This window comes from Mustela putorius, unplaced genomic scaffold (assembly GCF_011764305.1).
Source record: "Mustela putorius furo isolate JIRA1106 unplaced genomic scaffold, ASM1176430v1.1 tig00000127_pilon_pilon_pilon, whole genome shotgun sequence".
NCBI classification, from domain to species: Eukaryota; Metazoa; Chordata; class Mammalia; order Carnivora; family Mustelidae; genus Mustela; species Mustela putorius.
This window is the reverse complement of record NW_025421288.1, coordinates 16216230-16238606: the sequence shown is the minus strand read 5'-3', so window position 1 is coordinate 16238606 and position 22377 is coordinate 16216230. Positions and strand designations below refer to the sequence as shown.

The 22377-nt window shown below is 69.1% G+C and overlaps 1 protein-coding gene across 1 annotated transcript in view; it reads left to right on the top strand.

The window, feature by feature from the left end:
* MUC5B (mucin 5B, oligomeric mucus/gel-forming) overlaps positions 1-21548 on the top strand; it is a 28524-nt gene extending 6976 nt beyond the window's left edge. The window contains exons 14-49 of the mRNA XM_045066780.1: positions 83-220; positions 550-714; positions 975-1069; positions 1944-2070; positions 2321-2576; positions 3361-3416; positions 3502-3602; positions 3686-3837; positions 4142-4280; positions 4358-4471; positions 5144-5323; positions 5705-5944; positions 6639-6795; positions 6949-7077; positions 7179-7323; positions 7413-7456; positions 7536-7733; positions 7928-14506; positions 14640-14824; positions 15043-15214; positions 15879-16135; positions 16358-16544; positions 16648-16873; positions 16951-17129; positions 17198-17267; positions 17454-17554; positions 17844-17875; positions 18153-18333; positions 18502-18606; positions 18698-18735; positions 19215-19331; positions 19489-19575; positions 19669-19791; positions 20031-20076; positions 20229-20337; positions 20728-21548. Coding sequence (XP_044922715.1) covers positions 83-220; positions 550-714; positions 975-1069; positions 1944-2070; positions 2321-2576; positions 3361-3416; positions 3502-3602; positions 3686-3837; positions 4142-4280; positions 4358-4471; positions 5144-5323; positions 5705-5944; positions 6639-6795; positions 6949-7077; positions 7179-7323; positions 7413-7456; positions 7536-7733; positions 7928-14506; positions 14640-14824; positions 15043-15214; positions 15879-16135; positions 16358-16544; positions 16648-16873; positions 16951-17129; positions 17198-17267; positions 17454-17554; positions 17844-17875; positions 18153-18333; positions 18502-18606; positions 18698-18735; positions 19215-19331; positions 19489-19575; positions 19669-19791; positions 20031-20076; positions 20229-20337; positions 20728-20932 — 11435 coding nt within the window. The 3' untranslated portion in view covers positions 20933-21548. The remainder of the gene's footprint in view (positions 1-82; positions 221-549; positions 715-974; positions 1070-1943; positions 2071-2320; positions 2577-3360; positions 3417-3501; positions 3603-3685; positions 3838-4141; positions 4281-4357; positions 4472-5143; positions 5324-5704; positions 5945-6638; positions 6796-6948; positions 7078-7178; positions 7324-7412; positions 7457-7535; positions 7734-7927; positions 14507-14639; positions 14825-15042; positions 15215-15878; positions 16136-16357; positions 16545-16647; positions 16874-16950; positions 17130-17197; positions 17268-17453; positions 17555-17843; positions 17876-18152; positions 18334-18501; positions 18607-18697; positions 18736-19214; positions 19332-19488; positions 19576-19668; positions 19792-20030; positions 20077-20228; positions 20338-20727) is intronic.
* Positions 21549-22377: the final 829 nt, after the last annotated feature.

Sequence of the window (22377 nt, the reverse complement as noted above, 5' to 3'; positions counted from 1 at the left end):
TGTCCCCGGAGGACCCGCCCCGCCCCGGGGCTGTCTCCAGGGCAAGGGCCTCGGCCTGACTCGGGCGCTGTCCCCCCCGCAGCCAACATCACGGTCTTCCGGCCCACGTCCTTCTTCATCCTGGCGCACACGGGCCTCGGGCTGCAGCTGCGGGTCCAGATGGTCCCGATCATGCAGGTGTTTCTCCAGCTGGACCCGTCCTACCACGGGCGGACGTGCGGTGAGGCCGGCCGCGGCGCAGGCACCGGGCCCTGGGCTCAGCAGCAGGCGGGAGGGCTCGAGCCTGGCAGGAAGTCGGGGCTGGGAGGGAGCTGCTCCTGGGGCGGTGACCTGGGGTGGGCTGGGGAGCGAGCCGGGCAGTCCTTTCGGGGGCAGGCTCTGCCCGTGGGCTGACCCCCTGGCGCGTCTGCCGATGGTGCTGGAACCAGGTCTGGGGCCGGGGCCCTCTGGCTGGTCTCCTTGCGAGGGTTTCTGGAGGGAACGCAGGCCCAGCGCAATGGCCCCGCTGGATGCCTCACTGGTGCTCCCTCCCTGGGCCTCGGCCCCCAGGCCTGTGCGGGAACTTCAACCAGAACCAGGCCGACGACTTCCGGACCCTCAGCGGCGTGGTGGAGGGCACGGCTGCCGCCTTTGCCAACACCTGGAAGACCCAGGCCTCCTGCCCCAACGTCAAGAACAGCTTCGAGGACCCCTGCTCCCTCAGCGTGGAGAACGGTACTCCCACCGTCCTACCTGGGCTGCGTCTGGGAGCTGGAGCTTCCATCTCCCCTGGCCCTGGGGTGGGTGGGGCTGGGGGACCCCACATCTGGGCGTGTGTGCGTGTGGGCAGTAGGGCCTGGGGCCCATAGGCACCGCGGGTCGGCCCCACCCGTCACAGCTCTCCCAGGGGCTGGTGCAGGAGAGGCAGCTGCGGGGTGGGAGGCGCGGGGGAGGAGCCACGGGGACGCCACCAGCCGCCTCGCCTTCCCACCCAGAGAACTACGCCCAGCACTGGTGTTCCCTGCTCACCGACCCGGCAGGAGCCTTCTCCCGCTGCCACTCTGTCCTCAACCCCGCGCCCTTCCACTCGGTGAGAACCCGGCCCCACCTGCAGCCTCCTCCCCTCCAGCATGTGCGCGGGTCGCCTGTCCTCCCTGGGTCCCGCGAGCTTGTCCGCTCTGCCACCGTGGGTTCTAGAGAAAGTGCTCTGTCCCAGTCCTGGAGGACAGAGACGGAAAGCAAGGGGTGGGCCGGGCCACGCTCCCTCCTCAGGCTGTAGACCTTCCTCCTGAGGCTCCTTGGGGCTCCAGGTAACACCCAGGCTTGGGGCAACATCACCCCAACCTTTGCCTCCGTGCCCCTCCCCCGTGTCAGCGTCCAAATTCAGAGCCCCTCCTGATGACCGCATCTTAATTGAATCTGCAAAGACCCTGTTTCCAGTAGGGTCATTTTCTTAGGCCCCGGAGGTTAGAACTTCTGCATGCCTTTTGGGGGGACCCCACGCAACCCACACAGCTGGCTCGAGGGCCACTTTCCCCGAAGCTCAAAGCCCACAGTGCCCATGAACGCACCCTCGGGAGTGCATGTCTACGGGTGGAGGGCTGGGCCCACCTCTGCCCACACTGGGGCTGGCATAGGTCCCCTCTTCTTCACCCCACGTGTGCGCCCCACAAGCGGTGACGTCTGCGGAATGCAGCCGGACTCCCCGGTCCCGTGGAGGCCCCTCCTCACCCTGACCTTCGCTTGGCCTCATGCCTTCTTTCTGCCCCTCCCCAACCTGGCCTGCGCGCTCCCTTAGGGGTCTCTCCTGGGGTCCCCTCCACGAAGCCCCCGCCACTTCCATCCAGCGGTGCTGAGGGCCCTGCGTGTGGCGGAGCGCCCGGCCCCGGGTGGGGGTCCCAGGAAGGACGCACAGGGAGAGGGAGAGGAGGGTCCCTGACGGTCCCCCGCGGCCCCGTCCCCAGAACTGCATGTTCGACACGTGTAACTGCGAGAAGAGCGAAGACTGCCTATGCGCCGCCCTGTCCTCCTACGTGCACGCCTGCGCGGCCCAGGGGGTGCTGCTCCGCGGCTGGAGGGACGGCGTGTGCGGTGAGTGTCCCCACCCCCCAGCAGAACACGTGCTCCTGGGCCCCTGTCCCCGGGCCGGGCTGGCTGCGCGGGGGGTGGGGGCCCCGGGGGGCGGGCGGACACTCCCACTCCCACGTTCTCAGCGGGCGCTTCACGCTTCCTCGTCTGGGCCAACCAAGGACCTGGTGTCGGGGGGAAACCGTCTTGGGCTGTGTGAGCCCCAGCCCGGAGGGACCCTCCGGCCACTGACCGAGTGCTGCCCCCGCCCCAGCCAAGTATGTGAGCAGCTGCCCCCAGTCCCAGAACTACAGCTACGTGGTGGACGGCTGCCAGCCCACCTGCCGCGCCCGGAGCCAGGTCGACGTCACCTGCAGCGTCCCCTTCCTGCCGGTGGACGGCTGCGTCTGCCCTGCGGGCACCTTCCTGGATGACTCGGGCGCCTGCGTGTCGGCCGATGCCTGTCCCTGCTACTTCCATGGCTCCGTGCTGGCCCCAGGGGAGGTGGTGCATGACGATGGTGTGGTGTGGTAAGCGGCCAGCTGGGCCCGTGTCCCCAGCCTGCCACTGCCCTGCACGCCCGTGCCCCCAGCGTGCCACTGCCCTGCACGCCCGTGTCCCCAGCCTGCCACTGCCCTGCACGCCCGTGTCCCCAGCCTGCCACTGCCCTGCACGCCCGTGCCCCCAGCGTGCCACTGCCCTGCACGCCCGTGTCCCCAGCCTGCCACTGCCCTGCACGCCCGTGCCCCCAGCGTGCCACTGCCCTGCACGCCCGTGTCCCCAGCCTGCCACTGCCCTGCACGCCCGTGCCCCCAGCGTGCCACTGCCCTGCACGCCCGTGCCCCCAGCCTGCCACTGCCCTGCACGCCCGTGCCCCCAGCGTGCCACTGCCCTGCATGCCCGTGCCCCCAGCCTGCCACTGCCCTGCACGCCCGTGCCCCCAGCGTGCCACTGCCCTGCACGCCCGTGTCCCCAGCCTGCCACTGCCCTGCACGCCCGTGTCCCCAGCCTGCCACTGCCCTGCACGCCCATGTCCCCAGCGCGCCACTGCCCCCCCGACATCCTGTCCTGAGCCTGCAACACTCTGACCCCCCATGTCTTACCCGACGGTCTCTGGGCCTCCTGGGAGGGATGCCCGCCCTCCACCCCTCAGCTGTGCGGTACACAGGGACCCAGCCCCTGGCCGGGGGCAGGGTTCTGAGGGTCCGGTGCCCAGGCGGGGTGTGTGTGTTGGGCTCTGGGCAGAGCGCTGGGTGGGGCCCAAGGGGTGGTGGGTGGGCAGTGGGCCCCAGCAGGCTGGCCTGTCTCTCGCAGCTCGTGTGTGGCCGGGAGGCTGAGCTGCCTGGGAGCGGCGGAGCAGCGGAGCTCAGGTAGGGCCTCCCGCCGCGCCCGGGTTCAAGGGCTTCCATGGGCCTGGGCTGCGGCCCCTCCCAGCCCAGTGGTCTCCCCCTGCAGGGTGTGTGGCCCCCATGGTGTACCTGGACTGCAGCAACGCCTCGGCGGGCGCGCCCGGGGCCGAGTGCCTCAGGAGCTGCCACACGCTGGACGTGGACTGTGTGAGTGGCCGGGAGAGCGGGCTGTGCCCCAGTGTCCCTGGGCACGGGGGGGGGACAAGCGCTGACACCATGCCCGTCCACAGTTCAGCACCCACTGTGTGTCCGGATGCGTCTGCCCCCTGGGGCTGGTGTCGGATGGCAGCGGGGGCTGTGTGGCCGAGGAGGACTGTCCCTGCCTGCACAACGAGGCTGTCTACAAGCCGGGGGACACCATCCGGGTGGACTGTAACACCTGGTGGGTCGGGGACCCCCTGCGGGAGGGAGGAGGTGGGGGAGGAACCGAGGCCTGGCGCTGTCCCCACCCCTGGGAAAGCCCGGGACGGTCCCCTCTGTCCTTAGAAGGTGCCCCTGGGGCCCGACCGTTCAGAGCTGCCACCAGGACCCCTGCCCCTGCCTCACCAGGTGCTGAGGGCTTGAAGCCAGAGAGAGGCGGGCAGTGGGCCGGTGTCCACACTGCTCCCTCTGCTTAGCCCTCTGCAGAGGGTAGCCGGCCAGGGCTGGTCCTGGGCTCGGGGTGAGCAGCTGTCTGCCGTCCTCAGCACGTGCAGGAACCGCCGGTGGGTATGCGGCCACGAGCCCTGCCTGGGCACCTGCGTGGCCTATGGGGACGGTCACTTCATCACCTTCGACGGGGAGCGCTATGGCTTCGAGGGGACCTGTGAGTACGCGCTGGTCCAGGTGCGTGGCCCCTCCGTCCCCCGACCCGGCCCACCTGCTCCCGCAGCCCGAGCTCACCCTGACCCTGCCCGTCGCAGGACTACTGTGGGAGCAACGGCACGACCAACGGGACCTTCCGCGTCGTCACCGAGAACGTCCCCTGCGGGACCACGGGCGTTACCTGCTCGAAGGCCATCAAGCTCTTCCTGGAGGTGAGGGGCCCCCGGGAGCCCTGTCCTTCCCTCTGTCCTCCCCTGGACAAGTGGCCGCAGCCGGGGCACCTGACGCCAGAGCAATGCATTCTCTCTCGGTTCTGAGCCAGGAGTCTGGCAGCAGGGGTCCCAGGGCCAAGCCCCCTGCCAGCCTGGGGGGGGGCTCCCTCCGGCCTCCCCCGCCCCTCCCCCACGGGCCCGCCCCTTCTCTCCTGTCCCAGGGACGCCTGTGTTTGGGCTGAGGCTGACCCTAATCCGGGTGAGCTCGTCCCTCCCTGACCCCCACAGAGACCCTTCTTGCAAACAAGACTGCGTTCCCCGCCTCCAGGGCCGGGATGGGGACACACGCTGTGGGCGCCCGTGTTCAGCCCACTACATCGGGGTGCCCAGTTCCAGCCGAGGGAGGTCGGCATTCACCAGGCGGAGAGCCACACTGCTTCCCGGGGACATCACCCCCACTGACCCGTGGCCCCTCCCCAGGCCCTCAGCTCTCCCTGCTCAGGTCCGGCCTCGTGTTTGCCGACAGTGTCGGGAGCCCGCTCTTCCTTGACCCTGGCCTCGCGCTTGGGCCCCTGACCGCCCGTGGGGCCCTTGCCTCAGGCCTCCGGTGGGCTCCAGCCCCCAAGCCGGCCCCTCAGTCCCTGCAGCCACTGCCCTGTGCGTCCCCCGCAGAGCTACGAGCTGGTCCTGCAGGACGGCGGCTACAGGGTGGTGCAGTGGGGGCCGGGCGGAGAGCCGCCCTACAAGGTCCGGTACACAGGCAACTACCTCACCGTGGAGACCCGCGGCGGCCTCGTGCTGTCCTGGGACCGGAGGACAAGCGTGTTCGTGCGGCTGACGCAGGACTACAAGGTGAGGGCCGGCGGGCTTGGGGCCCTCTGGGCATGGTCGGAGCCCCCACTCCTAGATCTGGCCCCTCCGGCAGCTGATGAGCCACTGAGGGCCGGGGCGAGTCCGCTCTCCACGCTGGCTTCCGAAGGGCATGTCGAGGCCAAACCGTCCAACAGGCTGAGTCCTGGTCAGAACCCTGCTCATGCTCCACATGTCCCCACGCCCGCTAGGCCGGCCCCGGCCTGCCCCCGTATCCGCCTGCCCACCTGCTGGCTATAGGGCCCTCTGTCCTCCTGCAAGGTCACAGGGCACTACCCTGGAGTCCCCCTGCCAGTCTGGGCTGGGTGTTGTACCCTCAGGCTGCCCCCCTGAGCCCCCCGTGCCGCCGCCACCCGTCTGCAGGGCCGCGTCTGCGGGCTGTGCGGGAACTTCGACGACAACGCCATCAACGACTTCACCACGCGCGGCCAGTCCGTGGTGGGCAGCGCCCTGGAGTTCGGCAACAGCTGGAAGTTCTCCCCGGCCTGCCCCGACGCCCCGGCCCCCCGCGACCCCTGCACCGCCAACCCGTACCGCAAGTCCTGGGCCCAGAAGCAGTGCAGCATCATCAACAGCGCGACCTTCGCCGCCTGCCACCCTCAGGTGGGCTGAGGCCCCAGGCTCTGACCTGGGGACTGGGCCTGCCCCCCACTTCCGGCAGAGCTGGGTCTGGCCTGGGCTGGGCCTCCGAGCTTGGATTGGACGTGGCTGCTGGCACGTGGGAGGTCCAAGCGGTGTGCCACGACACCCCGGGGTCCGGCCGGAGCATCCCCGTGACCGCTCGGCCCCTCCCCTGCCAGTGAGGCTGCGAGACATCCGGACCGCGGGGGCCGCCTCCCGTCCCACCACGTTCCCCGCAGCCGGGCCTCGCGAGCTCCGGGGACTGGCGGTTCTCCTCCGAGACTGCGCCCTGAGGTCCTTCCTGTGACTTTCTCGAGGACACGGCTGCCCGCGCACAAGCGTGATCTCAGGGCGCAGGACCTGTTGCTGACATGTGGGCGGCTTAGGAGGGACAGGCTGGTGGCAAACGTGTCTTGGGTCCCCTCTGGGCTCTGCTACTTGAGGGAGGGGTGTGGTCAGGGGGCTGTCCCCTCACCCCGAGGACACCAGCAGGGTCATGACGGCCGTGGGGAGGGCCGTCTCAACCAGAGGTACCATGTGGGTGTGGTGACGGTGCCAGGCGGGTGGGAGCCACGGATCTCGGACGCAGACGTGGGGTGCGTGTGCGGCCGCTCCCGCGCTCATGCAGGGCTGCAGGTCCCCAACGACGGCTGAGCGGCCCCTCCCCCTCCCCCAGGTGGACCCCGCCAAGTACTACGAGGCCTGCGTGGGCGACGCGTGCGCCTGCGACTCAGGAGGCGACTGTGAGTGTTTCTGCACGGCCGTGGCCGCCTACGCGCAGGCCTGCCGCGACGTGGGCGTGTGCGTGTCCTGGCGCACCCCGGACACCTGCCGTGAGTGGGGCTCTGCTGTGGCACTGAAGGGCGGGCAGGGTGGGGCCCGGGTGCCCAGGGGTGGGCCCACGTCTGGGTGCTAACGGCACCAGCGTGCTGAGGGCGGGGCAGGAAGCAAGAGGTGCGCCCTCAGCCGCCCCCCTCCGCGCGCAGCCCTGTTCTGCGACTACTACAACCCCGAGGGCCAGTGCGAGTGGCACTACCAGCCGTGCGGGGCGCCCTGCATGAGGACGTGCCGGAACCCGGGCGGCCGCTGTCTGCACGACCTGCCGGGCCTGGAAGGTGAGGGCGGGGAAGGGGACAGGTGGCGGGACGGCGGCCCCGCGCAGTGCCCAGCACCCGGCCCCGAGGGCGAGTCTCCTCCACGCACTGTGCCTGCCCAGGCTGCTACCCGAGGTGCCCGCCCAGCGAGCCGTTCTTCAGCGAGGACCAGATGAAGTGCGTGGCCCAGTGTGGCTGCTATGACGAGGACGGGAACTACCACGACGTGGGCGCCAGGGTCCCCACGGCAGAGAACTGCCAGAGCTGGTGAGTGGGCGGGGCCCGGGGCAGGGAGCCGGGCAGCGGTGCTGGCGTGGCCTGGCGGGCCCTCAGCGCTCCCCTCTCCTCTTCCCCAGCGAGTGCACAGCCGGCGGCCTCCGGTGCGCACACAGCCTCACAGGTAAGGCCGAGGGGCGGCCCCGGGGATGGGGCCGGGGCTGAGGGCTGCGAGTGAGCCCCATGCCGGCCCTGTCTCCCAGCCTGCACCTGCGTCTACGAGGGCAGGACCTACCACTACGAGGACGTCATCTACAACACGACCGACGGGCTCGGCGCCTGCTTGTTGGCCATCTGCGGACAGAACGGAACCATCCTCCGGCGGGCTGTGGAATGTCCCGGAACCCCGTCCAAAACCCCTTTCACCTTCACCACCACCGCGGTCCCGCTCTCCACGCCAGGTGAGCCTGGCGGACGCGCTGCTGGTCCCGCTCACCCCCAAAGCCTTAAGCCCAGACCCCGGTGACATCTGGGCAGAGCAGGAGGTCAGAGCGGGCGTCCTCAGCACAACCAACAGCCCCGGTCACCCCTGCTCCTGGGCATGGCTTGCAGGGGTGCAGAGGAGGCTGACGAGGTCCTCGCCCCCGGCCCACAGGCTCAGTTCCCACCGTCACCACCGTGTGTGTGCGCGAGTTCTGCCTCTGGTCCGACTGGTATGACAGTGGCCCCCCGGAGCCCGGCATGGCGGGCGGAGACTTCGAGACGTTTGTGAACCTCAGGCAGAAGGGCTACGAGGTGTGCCTGGCCCCGGTGAGCGTTGAGTGCCGGGCACGGCGACTCCCCGACACCCCACTACTGCAGCTGGGCCAGAAGGTGGAGTGCGATGTGGCCTGGGGGCTGACCTGCTTCAACAGCGAGCAGAGCCCCCCGCTCTGCCATGACTACGAGCTGCGGGTCCTCTGCTGCAGCTACCTGCCCTGTGGCTCCTCCCCCGGGGCCACGACCACGGCCCTCGGCACCACCACCTCCCCCGGGGCCACGACCACGGCCCTCGGCACCACCACCTCCCCCCGAGCCGCCAGCTGGCAGCCACTGGCCAGGTCCACCCCTGCCACGGAGACCCCGCCGGCAGAGACGACCGTGACAGGGACCTGGGCGTCGAGCAGCTCCCCAGCCTTGGCCACCACCTCCTGCCAGCCCCGATGTCAGTGGACGGAGTGGTTCGATGTGGACTACCCCAAGTCTGAGGAGGCCGGGGGGGACGTTGAGTCGTACGACAAGATCAGGAGCACAGGAGGGGCCATTTGCGAGCAGCCTGTGGACATCGAGTGCCAGGCCGAGAACTTCCCCGGCAGGAGCGCTGAGGAGCTGGGCCAGCGCGTGCACTGCGACGTCGATTTTGGCCTGGTGTGCCGGAACGAAGAGCAGGTAGGCCTGTTCAAGATGTGCTACAACTACAGAATCCGCGTGCTGTGCTGCCGCCAAGACCAGTGCGCGGGGCCCACCCCCGGGGCACAGACACTGGCCACTGCGCAGACCACAGGCGGCCCCTCCAGGGAGACCCCACAAACACACACGACAGGCACTGTCCCCGCCGGCCCCCCGTCCAGCCCACGCACAGAGCCGCGCACGACCGCAGCAAGAATGTCGCCGGGAACCCTGGGAACGGCCACGACGGCCGCCACCCCCAGCCAGAGCACGGCTGGCTGTCAGCCCCAGTGTGAGTGGACAGACTGGTTTGACGTGGACTTCCCAACCTCAGGTGTAGAGGGCGGGGACTTGGAAACCTTGGACAACATCAGGGCTGCGGGGGGCACGCTGTGCGAGGAACCCCAGAAGATTGAGTGCCGTGCAGAGAACTACCCCGAGGTCAGCATTGACCAGATCGGACAGGTGCTCAGCTGTGATCTGCACACGGGGCTGGTCTGCAAGAATCAGGACCAGAAGGGGCCTTTCAACATGTGCTTCAACTACAATATCCGTGTGCTCTGCTGTCGCCCGAGCCCGCACTGCCCCAGCACCCCCGCCCCTGGGGGCTCCACATCTCTGGGGAAAGAAGCCACAACCAGAGCGTCCACCCAGACCCATGTCTCCTCCCCTGGGACCAGCCAGGGGGTCCCTGTCTCCACCACCCAGACCCTTCCTTCCCCTGCCAGGACCCCAGAGAGGGTCTCCAGCCCCGGTCCCTATGCCTCCCCGGGGACCCCGACCACAACCACCACCAAGCCCACCTCACCCCGTGCACCCACCACGGCCCCCGAGGTGACCTCCAGACCGTGGACCTCCCCCGGGTCCCCGCCCAGCACGGCCACCTTCGGGACCACGCTGCTCTCCACGCCCCCGCTGCTCAGCTCGGCCACGCACGGCCCGGCCGCCTCGTCCTCCACGGGCTGCAGCCCACGGTGCACGTGGACAGACTGGTTCGACGAGGACTACCCAACGCCGGGCCTGGACGGCGGGGACTTCGAGACCTTCTCGGTTCTCCGCTCAGCGGGCCACGACTTCTGCCAGCGCCCTCAGGACATCCAGTGCCGCTCGGAAAGGGCGCCGCACGCGCGTCTGGAGGACCTGGGGCAGGTGGTGCAGTGCGACGTGAGCTTCGGGCTGGTGTGTCGCAACCGGGAGCAGCCGGGACCCCTGCGCTACTGTGACAATTACCACGTGCGCCTGCTCTGCTGTGAGGACGACGGCCGCTGCCCCAGCCCCACCGCCCCCGAGCCCACCACGCCCTCCCGGGGGACGCCTGTGCCGGAGATCACCAGCTCTCCACCCGGCACCACCGTGGGCCTCTCAACGGCCGCCTCCAGGGCCACAGTGCCCACGGGCAAGACCGAGACATCCCCACCTGTGACCTCCAGCCACACACAGACCCCCACCTCCCCCATGGCCAAGTCCACGGCCTGTGAGCCCCGCTGTGCCTGGACAGACTGGCTGGACGAGAGCTACCCGGCGCCGGGGGCCTCCGGTGGGGACTTCGAGACCTACGCCAACCTCCGGGCCATGGGCAAAGCCATCTGCCAGCAGCCGCGGGCACTGCAGTGCCGGGCGGAGGCGCAGCCAGAGACACCACTGGAGGAGCTGGGCCAGGTGGTTCGGTGTGGCCTGGAGGATGGCCTGGTGTGCCGCAACCAGGACCAGGCCGGCCCGTTCCACATGTGCCTCAACTACCAGGTGCGCGTGCTCTGCTGTGAGGGCGACGGCCACTGCACCAGCACCCTGGCCACCACGGCCCTCAGCTCGCGGGGCGCCGGCCTGGGTCCGACCCCCGTGCTGCCCACAAGCACCATGGTCCCCAGTCCTCCAGCCCCCAGCACCGGCCGGACCACGAACACCGCCACATGCCGGCCCACCTGCCGCTGGACCGACTGGCTGGACAGTGATCAGCCCCGGGCCGGCCGCTATGGGGGTGACATCGAGACCTACTACCACATCCGGGATGCGGGCGGTCAGCTCTGTGCGGAGCCCGAGGCCATCGAGTGCCAGGCTGTGCTCTACCCAGATGTGCCCTGGGAGCAGCTGGGTCAGGATGTGCGTTGTGATGTGAACTACGGACTCATCTGCAGGAACAACTGGCAGACAGGAGGCCGCACCTGCCTCAACTACCGCGTGCGGGTGCTGTGCTGCGACGGCCCCGGCCACTGCGCCACACAGCCCAGCACGGAGCCAGCCGCCGCCAGCAGCTCCAGCACACGACCAACTTCTTCAGGGGTCACTAGGCTGCAGACAACGGCAACCCTCCCGTCTTCCCCGGAGACCACGCTGGGTGGTGCCACCTCCCAGGCTGGCCCGTCGTCCCCTGGGACCACCCGTGGGGTTCCTGTCTCCACCACCCATATCCTTCCTTCCTCCCTGAGGACCACCCAGACAGGCCCGTCTTCCCCTGGGACCACCCTTGGGGTCCCTGTCTCTACCACCAGCACCAGCATAGGCCAAACCTCACTGGGAGTCATTAGGCTGAAGACCACGACCACCCACCCCAACTCGCCTGAGACCACGCAGAGATACACTGTCTCCACCACCCAGATCTCTCCTGCCTCCCACAGGACCACCCAGATGGGACCCTCTTCCGCTGGGACCACCCAGGGGGGTCCTGTCTCCACCACCCAGATCTCTCCTGCCTCCTCCAGGACCACCCAGACAGGCCCAACTTCCGCTGGGACCACCCATGGGCTTCCTGTCTCCACCACCCAGATCGCTCCTTCCTTCCCCAGGACCACCCAGACAGGCCCAACTTCCACTGGGACCACCCATGGGCTTCCTGTCTCCACCACCCAGATCTCTGCTGCCTCCCCCAGGACAACCCAGACGGGACCCTCCTCCCCTGGGACCACCCATGGGGTCCCTGTCTCTACCACCAGTACCAGCATAGGCCAAACGTCATCAGGACTCATTAGGCTGGGGACCACGACCAACCACCCCACCTCCCCTGAGACCACACAGAGATACACTGTCTCCACCACCCAGATCTCTCCTGCCTCCCCCAGGACCACCCAGATGGGACCCTCTTCCGCTGGGACCACCCAGGGGGTTCCTGTCTCCACCACCCAGATCTCTCCTGCCTCCTCCAGGACCACCCAGACGGGACCCTCTTCCCCTGGGACCACCCATGGGGTTCCTGTCTCCACCACCCAGATTTCTCCTGCCTCCTCCAGGACCACCCACACAGGACCCTCTTCACCTGGGACCACCCATGGGGTCCCTGTCTCTACCACCAGCACCAGCATAGGCCAAACGTCCTTGGGAGTCATTAGGCTGGGGACCACGACCACCCGCCCCACCTCCCCTGAGACCACACAGAGATACACTGTCTCCACCACCCAGATCTCTCCTGCCTCCCCCAGGACCACCCAGATGGGACCCTCTTCCACTGGGACCACACAGGGGGGTCCTGTCTCCACCACCCAGATCTCTCCTGCCTCCTCCAGGACCACCCAGACAGGAGCCTCTTCCCCTGGGACCACCCATGGGGTCCCTGTCTCCACCACCCAGATCTCTCCTGCCTCCCCCAGGACCACCCAGATGGGACCCTCTTCCACTGGGACCACCCATGGGGTTCCTGTCTCCACCACCCAGATCTCTACTGCTTCCCCCAGGACCACCCAGACGGGACCCTCCTCCCCTGGGACCACCCATGGGGTCCCTGTCTCTACCACCAGCACGAGCATAGGCCAAACGTCATCGGGAGTCATTAGGCAGGGGACCACGACCACACACCCCACCTCCCCTGAGACCACACAGAGATACACTGTCGCCACCACCCAGATCTCTCCTGCCTCCCCCAGGACCACCCAGATGGGACCCTCTTCCCCTGGGACCACACATGGGGTCCCTGTCTCTACCACCAGCACCAGCATAGGCCAAACGTCCTTGGGAGTCATTAGGCTGGGGACCACGACCACCCGCCCCACCTCCCCTGAGACCACACAGAGATACACTATCTCCACCACCCAGATCTCTCCTGCCTCCCCCAGGACCACCCAGATGGGACCCTCTTCCGCGGGGACCACCCAGGGGGTTCCTGTCTCCACCACCCAGATCTCTCCTGCCTCCTCCAGGACCACCCAGAGAGGAGCTTCTTCCCCTGGGACCACCCATGGGGTTCCTGTCTCCACCACCCAGATCTCTCCTGCCTCCTCCAGGACCACCCAGACGGGACCCTCTTCCCCTGGGACCACTCATGGGGTTCCTGTCTCCACCACCCAGATCTCTCCTGCCTCCTCCAGGACCACCCAGATAGGACCCTCCTCCCCTGGGACCACCCATGGGGTCCCTGTCTCTACCACCAGCACCAGCATAGGCCAAACGTCCTTTGGAGTCATTAGGCTGGGGACCACGACCACCCACCCCACCTCCCCTGAGACCACACAGAGATACACTGTCTCCACCACCCAGATCTCTCCTGCCTCCCCCAGGACCACCCAGATGGGACCCTCTTCCGCGGGGACCACCCAGGGGGTTCCTGTCTCCACCACCCAGATCTCTCCTGCCTCCTCCAGGACCACCCAGACAGGAGCTTCTTCCCCTGGGACCATCCATGGGGTTCCTGTCTCCACCACCCAGATCTCTCCTGCCTCCCCCAGGACCACCCAGACGGGACCCTCTTCCCCTGGGACCACCCATGGGGTTCCTGTCTCCACCACCCAGATCTCTCCTGCCTCCTCCAGGACCACCCAGACAGGACCCTCCTCCCCTGGGACCACCCATGGGGTCCCTGTCTCTACCACCAGCACCAGCATAGGCCAAACGTCCTTGGGAGTCATTAGGCTGGGGACCACGACCACCCACCCCACCTCCCCTGAGACCACACAGAGATACACTGTCTCCACCACCCAGATCTCTCCTGCCTCCCCCAGGACCACCCAGACGGGACCCTCTTCCCCTGGGACCACGCATGGGGTCCCTGTCTCCACCACCCAGACCCTTCCTTCCCCTGCCAGGACCCCAGAGAGGGTCTCCAGCCCCGGTCCCTCTGCCTCCCCGGGGACCCCGACCATAGCCACCACCAAGCCCACCTCACCCCGTGCACCCACCACGGCCCCCGAGGTGACCTCCAGACCGTGGACCTCCCCCGGGTCCCCGCCCAGCACGGCCACCTTCGGGACCACGCTGCTCTCCACGCCCCCGCTGCTCAGCTCGGCCACGCACGGCCCGGCCGCCTCGTCCTCCACGGGCTGCAGCCCACGGTGCACGTGGACAGACTGGTTCGACGAGGACTACCCCATCCCTGGCCTGGACGGCGGGGACTTCGAGACCTTCTCGGTTCTCCGCTCAGCGGGCCACGACTTCTGCCAGCGCCCTCAGGACATCCAGTGCCGCTCGGAAAGGGCGCCGCACGCGCGTCTGGAGGACCTGGGGCAGGTGGTGCAGTGCGACGTGAGCTTCGGGCTGGTGTGTCGCAACCGGGAGCAGCCGGGACCCCTGCGCTACTGTGACAATTACCACGTGCGCCTGCTCTGCTGTGAGGACGACGGCCGCTGCCCCAGCCCCACCGCCCCCGAGCCCACCACGCCCTCCCGGGGGACGCCTGTGCCGGAGATCACCAGCTCTCCACCCGGCACCACCGTGGGCCTCTCAACGGCTGCCTCCAGGTCCTCGGCACCCCGCACCTTGCGGCCAGTGACAGTGAGCACCTCGCCCATGTCCGTCCTCACCACCCCGGGGCCGCCTGTGTCTTCCAGAGGGAACCTCACCACCCGCTGCTTCTGCCGGGCGCTGGGGCAGCTCTTCTCCCCGGGTGAGTGCAGGAGCCGCATCCCCCCTACCCCGCCCTGGGCACTCCGGTGCTGAGACTTGTGGGTCCACCCTGTGCCTCCTGAGCTCTCCGGAGCTGACCCTGCCGTGTCATCTTGGGGACTCTCTCCTCACAGGGGACATCGTGTACAACAAGACGGACGGCGCGGGCTGCTCCTTCTACGCCGTCTGCAGCCAGCACTGTGACATTGACCGCTTCCAGGATGCCTGCCCTACGTCCCCGCCCCCGGAGGCCTCCTCGACGCCAGCGGCCTCGCCCTCCCAGCCTCAGGGCTGCGACCTCCTCATCCCTCCCCGACAGGTGCGCCTCCTGCCAGCGGCCCAGTTGGCCGGGTCCTTGTGAGCTCTCTCCGGGTAGCTCTGGCTGGAGGGTGGCACTCGGGGTCGGGGCCGGGACGGCACCGCGGGAGGCGGGGATGTAGGGCCGCACCCCGGGCAGGGAGGGCTCTGGGGCCGTGGCAGGGCTGTGGGGCAGGTTCCATGGTCCCAGCCGGTGAGCCCTGTGCCCTTCTCTTCCAGGTGAACGAGTCCTGGACCCTGCCAGACTGCACAGTGGCTCGGTGTGAGGGCCACAACCACGTGGTCCTGCTGGGGCGGAAGCCGGTGGCCAGCATCCACTGCGTGAACGGACACCCGCCGGTCAGAGTGTCGCAGGACAATGAGCCGTGTGACTTCCACTTTGAGTGCGAGTGTAAGTCGGGGCACGGTGAGGGCCGAGGGCACTGGGGGACTCGCCGGGGGCCAGGGCCACGGTGCACAGCGCCAGCCAGAGTTGGTGACACGCGCCACAGCCGGGGGACGGCCCAGGTTTGCGGAGCCCACGCGCACGGCAGCCTCTGTGACTGGATCGGGGCGCTCGGTTGGGGGGCTGTGATCCCTGGGTTTCCTGAGTGTCCCTCCTGGAGCTTCCGTGGGAGCACTTCTGGCCCAGCCCCTGGATGGCGTGGGGCTCGGGTTCCCAGAAGAAGCAAGGGCCACACCCAGGGGTCAAAACACCAGCAGGGACCGACTGTCCCTCTGGAGGCTGCAGGGCGGCCTTCCCGCTTCCCCAGCTTTGGGGCTCAAGGGTCCCAGGGCTTGTGGCCACTCTGCTCCTGCAGGGACACCTGTCACTAGGTCATCCAAGATGGCATCATCCTGACGTCCTAAACCTACTGACAGACATGAAGGTCTTTTCCCAGAAAGGGCTCGTTCCCAGGGTCTGGGTGGGGCTGGGGACTTGCCTTTGTGGCCACCAGGCAGCCCACTCCAGGCCCGTTCATAAGAAAGGCAGATGGGGCCCCGGGCGGCCGGGGCGCCACCCTGAGGCGGCTGTTTGCGGTGGCGCCGGGTGAGGGACCGTCCACACCCCACAGGCTCCTGCAGCGGCTGGGGGGGCTCCCACTACACCACCTTCGACGGCACGACCTACTCCTTCGCGGACAACTGCACCCACGTGCTCATGAAGGAGATCCGCCCGCGCTACGGGAACCTCAGCATCTCCATGAACGGCTACTACTGCGGGGCCGCCGCCGCCGCCGCCCCCTGCCCCCGTGCCCTCAGCGTCCACTACAAGTCCATGGAGGTCATCCTCACCACCCACACCGGCGCCCACGGGCAGGAGCAGAGCCTGGTGAGCGGCCCTGTCCCGGCATCACCAGGGAGGGCCTGCGGACGCCGAGGGCAGCTCCCGGAGGCCCCTCAGGCAGGGCCAAGGGCACGCAGGATGCCTCGGGGACCCCAACGTGGCCGACTGGGACCCCAGGCTCCAAGGGGAGCATCTGCCCTTTGGGGGAGGGGTGCCAAGGACTCGGGGCCCCAGCAACCCCTCACAGACCCCTCAACATGTCCCCAGATCCTGTTCGACCAAACGCAAGTGGGCTCGGGCTTCAGCAAGAACGGCGTGAGTGTGTCGGTGGCGGGCGCGACCGCGATGACCATCGACATCGCCGCGGCTGGTGTGAGCGTCACCTTCGACGGGCAGGTCTTCCACATCCAGCTGTCCTACAGCCGTTTCAGCCACAACACCGAGGGCCAGTGCGGTGAGCGGGTGCTGGGGCGCCTGGGCCACAGCTGCCCAGCAGGGGGGCGGGCAGGGGGAGCAGCGGAGCGGCGGAGGGGTGACTCCGCTGTCCTGCCGCCCAGGCACCTGCACCAACAGCCGGACAGACGACTGCCGCCGGCCGGACGGCACCATGGCCGCCACCTGCCAAGACATGGCCCACCACTGGCTGGTCCCCGAGAGCGGCCGGGAGGGCTGCTTGGCGCCTACCCGCCCGCCCCCGACGGCGGGGACCTCGCCTTCCGCGCCCACCACGCCCGCCTCGTCCCCATGCCCCCCCGCGCCCCTCTGCGAGCTGCTGCAGAGCCCGTGAGTCGCCCCTGAGGGTCTGGTGCGTGTGAGTGCTGCCCGCCCGCGCCCCGGCCTCTGACCGCCCCTTCCCGCAGGCTCTTTGCGGAGTGCCATGCCCTCATCCCCCCGGACCCGTTCGTCAGCTCCTGCGTCAGTGACGGCTGCCAGGCCGACGACCCCCGAGCGCCTTGCCGGAGCCTGGAGGCCTACGCGGCGCTCTGCCGTGCCCGGGGCGTGTGCAGCGACTGGCGGAATGCCACCAACGGGCTGTGCGGTAAGTCGGGCCGGCCCCGGGGGCTTTGGCCTCCTCGGCCCACCTGACTCCAGTCTCTGTGTCCCTAGACGTCACCTGCCCGCCCGACAAGGTGTACCGGCCGTGTGGCCCTGCACAGCCCGCGTCCTGCGACTCTAGGTAAAGCCTACCTGAGGGTCTGGGGCAGACCAGGAGGGCGTGCGAACCCCCAGCCTCAGGACCCCCCCAACTCCGGGCCCTGGGCAGCGGGTCAGCCCCAGTCCTCTGCCACGCCCTCTGCCCTTCCCCCTCGGACGGCCACTTCTACAGATCGAGGGTCCCAGGCCTGCCCACCTTGTTTTGCAGGAGCCCGAGCGGAGGGGGCAAGGGGCTGGCGGAAGGCTGCTTCTGCCCCGACGGGCTCACCCTCTTCAACACGCACACGGATGTCTGCGTGCGCGCCTGCGGTGAGCGCCAGCCGCGGAGGCCCCACGGAGCCGCCGCAGAGCCGGGGCAGGCGGCCGGGGTGGGGGAGGCCCGAGCCGGGAGCCAACCCTTCCCGGGGGTTCCCACTCCCGGCCTGCGCCCGGCCTGAGGGGGCTGTGTGGCCTCGACATGGGGCCCTTGGCAGGAAGAAGAGCCCTGGCCGGGGGTGAGGCGGCCAGGCCTGCAAGGACAGGTCCCAGGGCCCGTGGCCTCTGCCCGCTGGGTCTGGGGCCGCAGCAGCCCACTGACGCCCTTTCTCCTCCCCTCCAGCCTGTGTGGGACCTGACGGCTTTCCCAAATCCGTGAGTGTTCTGCCCCTAGCCTGAGCGGAGGCAGGGAGGGCTCTATCTCTGGGCAGCCTGCTCTGCCCGGGCAGCCCCTGTGGGGGACTGGGGTGGGGTACCCCGGTGGGAGACACGTCCCCATCACGGGGGCTGCGCCAGCAATGGTGGCTTGAGTGGGAGGCCGAGAACTGACCAGGCCACGCTGAGGGCGGGAGCCTTCCCTGCTGCCGGATGTGGCCCCGGAGGCCCCGGCCCAGTCCAGGAGTCTCCAGGGACCCCCACTGCTCTGTTCCAGCCTGGGGAGCGCTGGGTCAGCAACTGCCAGGCCTGCCTGTGCCACGAGGGCTCCATGTCAGTACGGTGCGCCCCCGTGCCGTGCGAGCCCCAGGAGCGGCCCCCACAGTGTGGACGGGCTGGCTTCGTGACCGAGACCAGGCCTCTGGCCAACAACTCCTGCTGTCTGGAGACGCTGTGCGGTGAGCCCTGGGCCCCCCTCCCCCGCCGGAGGGTGACCAGGGGAGAAGGGGGGGGCTGCGGGGCCGAGGATGGGCTGCCGCCGACCTCCGGTGCGCCGTGGCTCAGTGAGGGGACCCAGCGGGGACACAGAAGGCTCAAGCCCTGACACACCCCGACCCACCCCACAGTCTGCAACACAACCACGTGTCCCCAGAGCCCACCCAGATGCAGGCCAGGAGAGGAGCTGATTCGCACCCAGAAGGAGGGTGACTGCTGCCCTACCTTCATCTGCCGTGAGTGGGGCTGGGAGCTCGGGGCGGCGGGAGGGTTGGAGCCCTTCCTCCCCCGCAGCCGGGCGGGTGCTCAGGCCCCCTTTCCTTCCAGGACCTCTGCTGTGTTACTACAACCAAACCGCCTTTGGGGTAAGGGCTCAGCAGCCGGGTGGCTGAGTGGGATGGGTGGCCGTGGGGGGGAGGAGCAGGCGCAGCTCGGCCACAGGGGACCTCCACCCCCATCTGCACGGGCCCGGCCCCGCCTGCACCCTCCTCCAGGACAGTGGAGAAGCGTGTGGGGGCTCCAGGTCCTTTCGAGCCACATGGGGACACAGGCGAGGGGGACACAGGACAGCCCTGTGTATCGAGCGCCTGGGGGACTGTTGGCTGCCCCTGAGAAGTTAGCTTTGTGTGTCCCGGGAGCTCCCTCGAGACAAGAGTGTTGGGGTGAGGCTGTGCCCTCCCAGCCCCTCCAGCCGGCCTGGGGTCCTGCCTCTGCCCTGGTGTGTGCTCAGCCGGGGGCACAAGCACAATTCCATCTGAAGAAGAAGAACCCGCTCTCTGTAGGCCTCCCCTTCCCCTACCCAGCAGCAGGGGGGGTTCACCTCCACCGTCCCCGTCCACCGCAGATCGGGGCAACCTTCCCGTCGCTAACTCCCTGCCACACGTGCACCTGCCTGCCTGGGGACAGCCAGGGCCCAACCGTGCGGTGTGAGGAGGACACCTGTAACACCACCTGCTCCCCGGTAAGCCCTCCGGGGCACACCCAGCCCTGGGCAGGGACACGGCGTCGCAGGGGTCGGGGCTGCCGAGGAGGTCGCTGGGCTCTTAGGGTGTAGATGGGAGCGCAGGGGGGCTGGGGGGCAGGGCCGGGGGAACGGTCGGAACCCACCCCTCCCTCAGGGCTCGGAGTACCGGAAGGTGGACGGACAGTGCTGTGGCGAGTGTGTGCAGACGGCCTGCCCCACGGAGGACGGCCAGCTGGTCCAGGTGAGACGGGGCTCGCTCTCAGCCCCTCAGCCCGGCACCCCTTCCCTTTGGCCCGTCTCTGCGAGCCTCCACGCACCCCCCACTGCGTTGCAGCCCAGCGAGACCTGGGTCAACAGCCTGGTGGACAACTGCACCGAGTACCGCTGCCAGGTCAGGAATGGGCTCCACGTGCTCATCACGAGGGCCACGCCCTGCGCCAACATGTCCAGCTGCCAGGTGTGTCCTGCCGCTCGGCTGCCCCAGGGCAGGGGCCCCGCCCGGCGCACCCCAGATCCGCGGCCGGAGCCCCCACCATCTCAGAGGCCGCGCCCACATCGCCTCCCTGGGAGGCCCCGTCCTTCCCAGACCCCCCCCACCCCCTCCCAGCGCAGGCACCGGGCCGCCTCGGAGGCCACGCCCACCCAGAGCCCCCAGCCTGCCCCCAGCCCGCCCTCTCTCTCCCCCTCCCCCTTCAGGGCATCCTCAGGAAAACGGGCTGCTGTTTCTCCTGTGAGGAAGTGGGTAAGTCGAGGCTGGCCCACCTGCTCTCCGAGCCCCACGCTGCCCTTGGCCCCGGGGACCCCACCCTGAGCGCGGGGCTCGGCAGGGTGGCGCGGGGGCGGCCCCGGCCCGGGGTCCTCAGAGGTGACCCCGCCTTTCCTCTGTCCGCCCAGACCAGTGCCAGGTCCACGTCAACAGGACCATCCTGACACACCAGGGCTGCGCCACCCAGGCCCCGGTCAACGTCACGTTCTGCGGGGGCTCGTGTCCCGGACTGTCCAAGTGAGCGAGCCCCGGCCCCTTCTGGGACGCCCCCCCCACTGCCCTGGCTTTGGGCAGGTGGGAGCAGTGGGTGAGGAGAGCAGGGGACGGCGGGGGGCTGGCTCAAGCCCGGGGTGGGCTCCTCCCGGGGGAAGAGGGTCCTGCCCGGGTCAGCAAGTGCTGCGCGTGGTTCCAAGACAAGACAGAGACCGGCGGGGGCAGGTGGGAGCTCAGAGACCCCGAGCCCTGCCCCAGGCCAGGTCAGACACGCCCCTAGTGCTCCGAGGATGAGCTCGGGGCTGCCCGGAGCAGGTGGGGGCCATCGGCTCTAGCCGCACCCCCCCCAGGAAGCCAGGAGCTTGGGGGCTGGGGCTGGACCGGGTGGGTCCTGATGGCGGCCTTGGCCTGTAGGTACTCCACGGAGGCCCAGGCGATGGAGCGCCAGTGCACCTGCTGCAGGGAGACGGAGGCTCACGAGGAGGTGGTGACCCTGCGATGCCCCGACGGGACGGCCGTCCGCCGCACCTACACCCACGTGGACAAGTGCAGTTGTGCCCCGGCCTGTGTCCACTCGCCCAAGGTGCCCGAGGACAGCACCCCCATCCTCCTGACCTAGGGGTCCACCACTGTCCGTTGCCATTCTGACCCCCTCCTACCAGCCCCCCCACCCCATCTGGAGCCGGGACACATACCGCCCAGCCACCGAGAGCTTGGCCAGCCTGCTGCAGGGGCCCGGGCACACCTGCCACCTGGGCGCTCACGGGACCTGTGCCTTGGGGGTGAGCCCGGAGGGTGAGGGCACAGTGAGGACCTGCTTGACCGGAGCTCTGGGAGGAGCCTTGCCCTCAGAGCCCCTCCAGCACGTCTTGGCCGCTGTCTGGCCGTCAGGACCTGCCCCTCACCTGAGACGAGTGTCTGCACCACCCGGACTCACCCTTCTTCGTGCCCGGAGGATGCCTGGAGCCACCGTGCCGACCGCTGCAGCAGGTTCCTGCTGGCCACCTCCTGCGGCAGGACGTGGGCTGGGGCCTGTCCAGCGGCAGCCAGCTGCCTCTGGGGAGCAGCGTCAGGTCCAGCGTCAGGTCGGAGGGCTGGCTGTCCGTGCCCACGTCTGAACCTGGGCCTGGGGTGACCATGGCTGCTGGGAGGCAGGCCAGGGAGGGGTCGGCGCTCCGCACTCCCTCCGCCCACCCTGTCCCCGTCCTGCAAATAAACACTGAGCATCGTGTACACTTCTTGGTCCCGGTGTCTTTTCTGCCCACGGAGCCCCCTGGGCTTCTCCTCCATCAGGCTGTGCAGCACCCCCAGGACCTGTGTGTCCCTCCCCCCAGGAGTGACAGGTGGGATGAGGGGCCCGGAGGCCCTCGGGGTCCGTCTCAGGCTGTGGGGCTCTGGCTGAGGCCGGGGATGAGCCCGGGGCTCGGAAACGACCCTCTCCATGATTTCGCACGCAGGGATTTCTAAGGAAGCTGGTTCACGGATGTGGGAAGTCTGGGGGCCCCACGGGAGGCATGGCCACGGCCCAGTGTGTCCATGCAGGAAGCCGCTGCCTCACAGGCTGGGGGCGCACGGGGAGGGGGGCGCCTGGTGCCGCTCGGGCCCCGGGGAGGCTGTCGGGTGCCGCACCCCTGCGCTCCCCGCCGCGGCTCACACACCGAATTTGCTGCGGGGCACTCATCCCCCTCAGCTCGCTCTAATTCTGGCCGCCTTTTCTCATCTCCCCCAAGGGCGGGGACTTCTCGCCAGAGAGCTCTACGCACACGTGCTGGGGAGCAGCAAGACGTGGGGAGCAGGTGTGGGGTGTGGCCGACAGGACCCCACACACAGCCCCGGACGCAGAAGGCTCCCTGGCTTTACTGGCAGGAAGGATGAGACGTGGCCCCCGTGGGGAGGGGTGGCTTCGGGTGCGGCTGCCACCTGGGGAGGCAGAGGCGATGCCTTTGCTGGTGGAAGCTGCGGGGGCGGGGCGTGGGGGCGCGTGAGGGGGGGTCTTCTCCCCTCCCGAGTCCCACGACCTGCCTCTGCTCTCAGTGTGGTTCCCATCGTGGGGCCGCTGCGGGG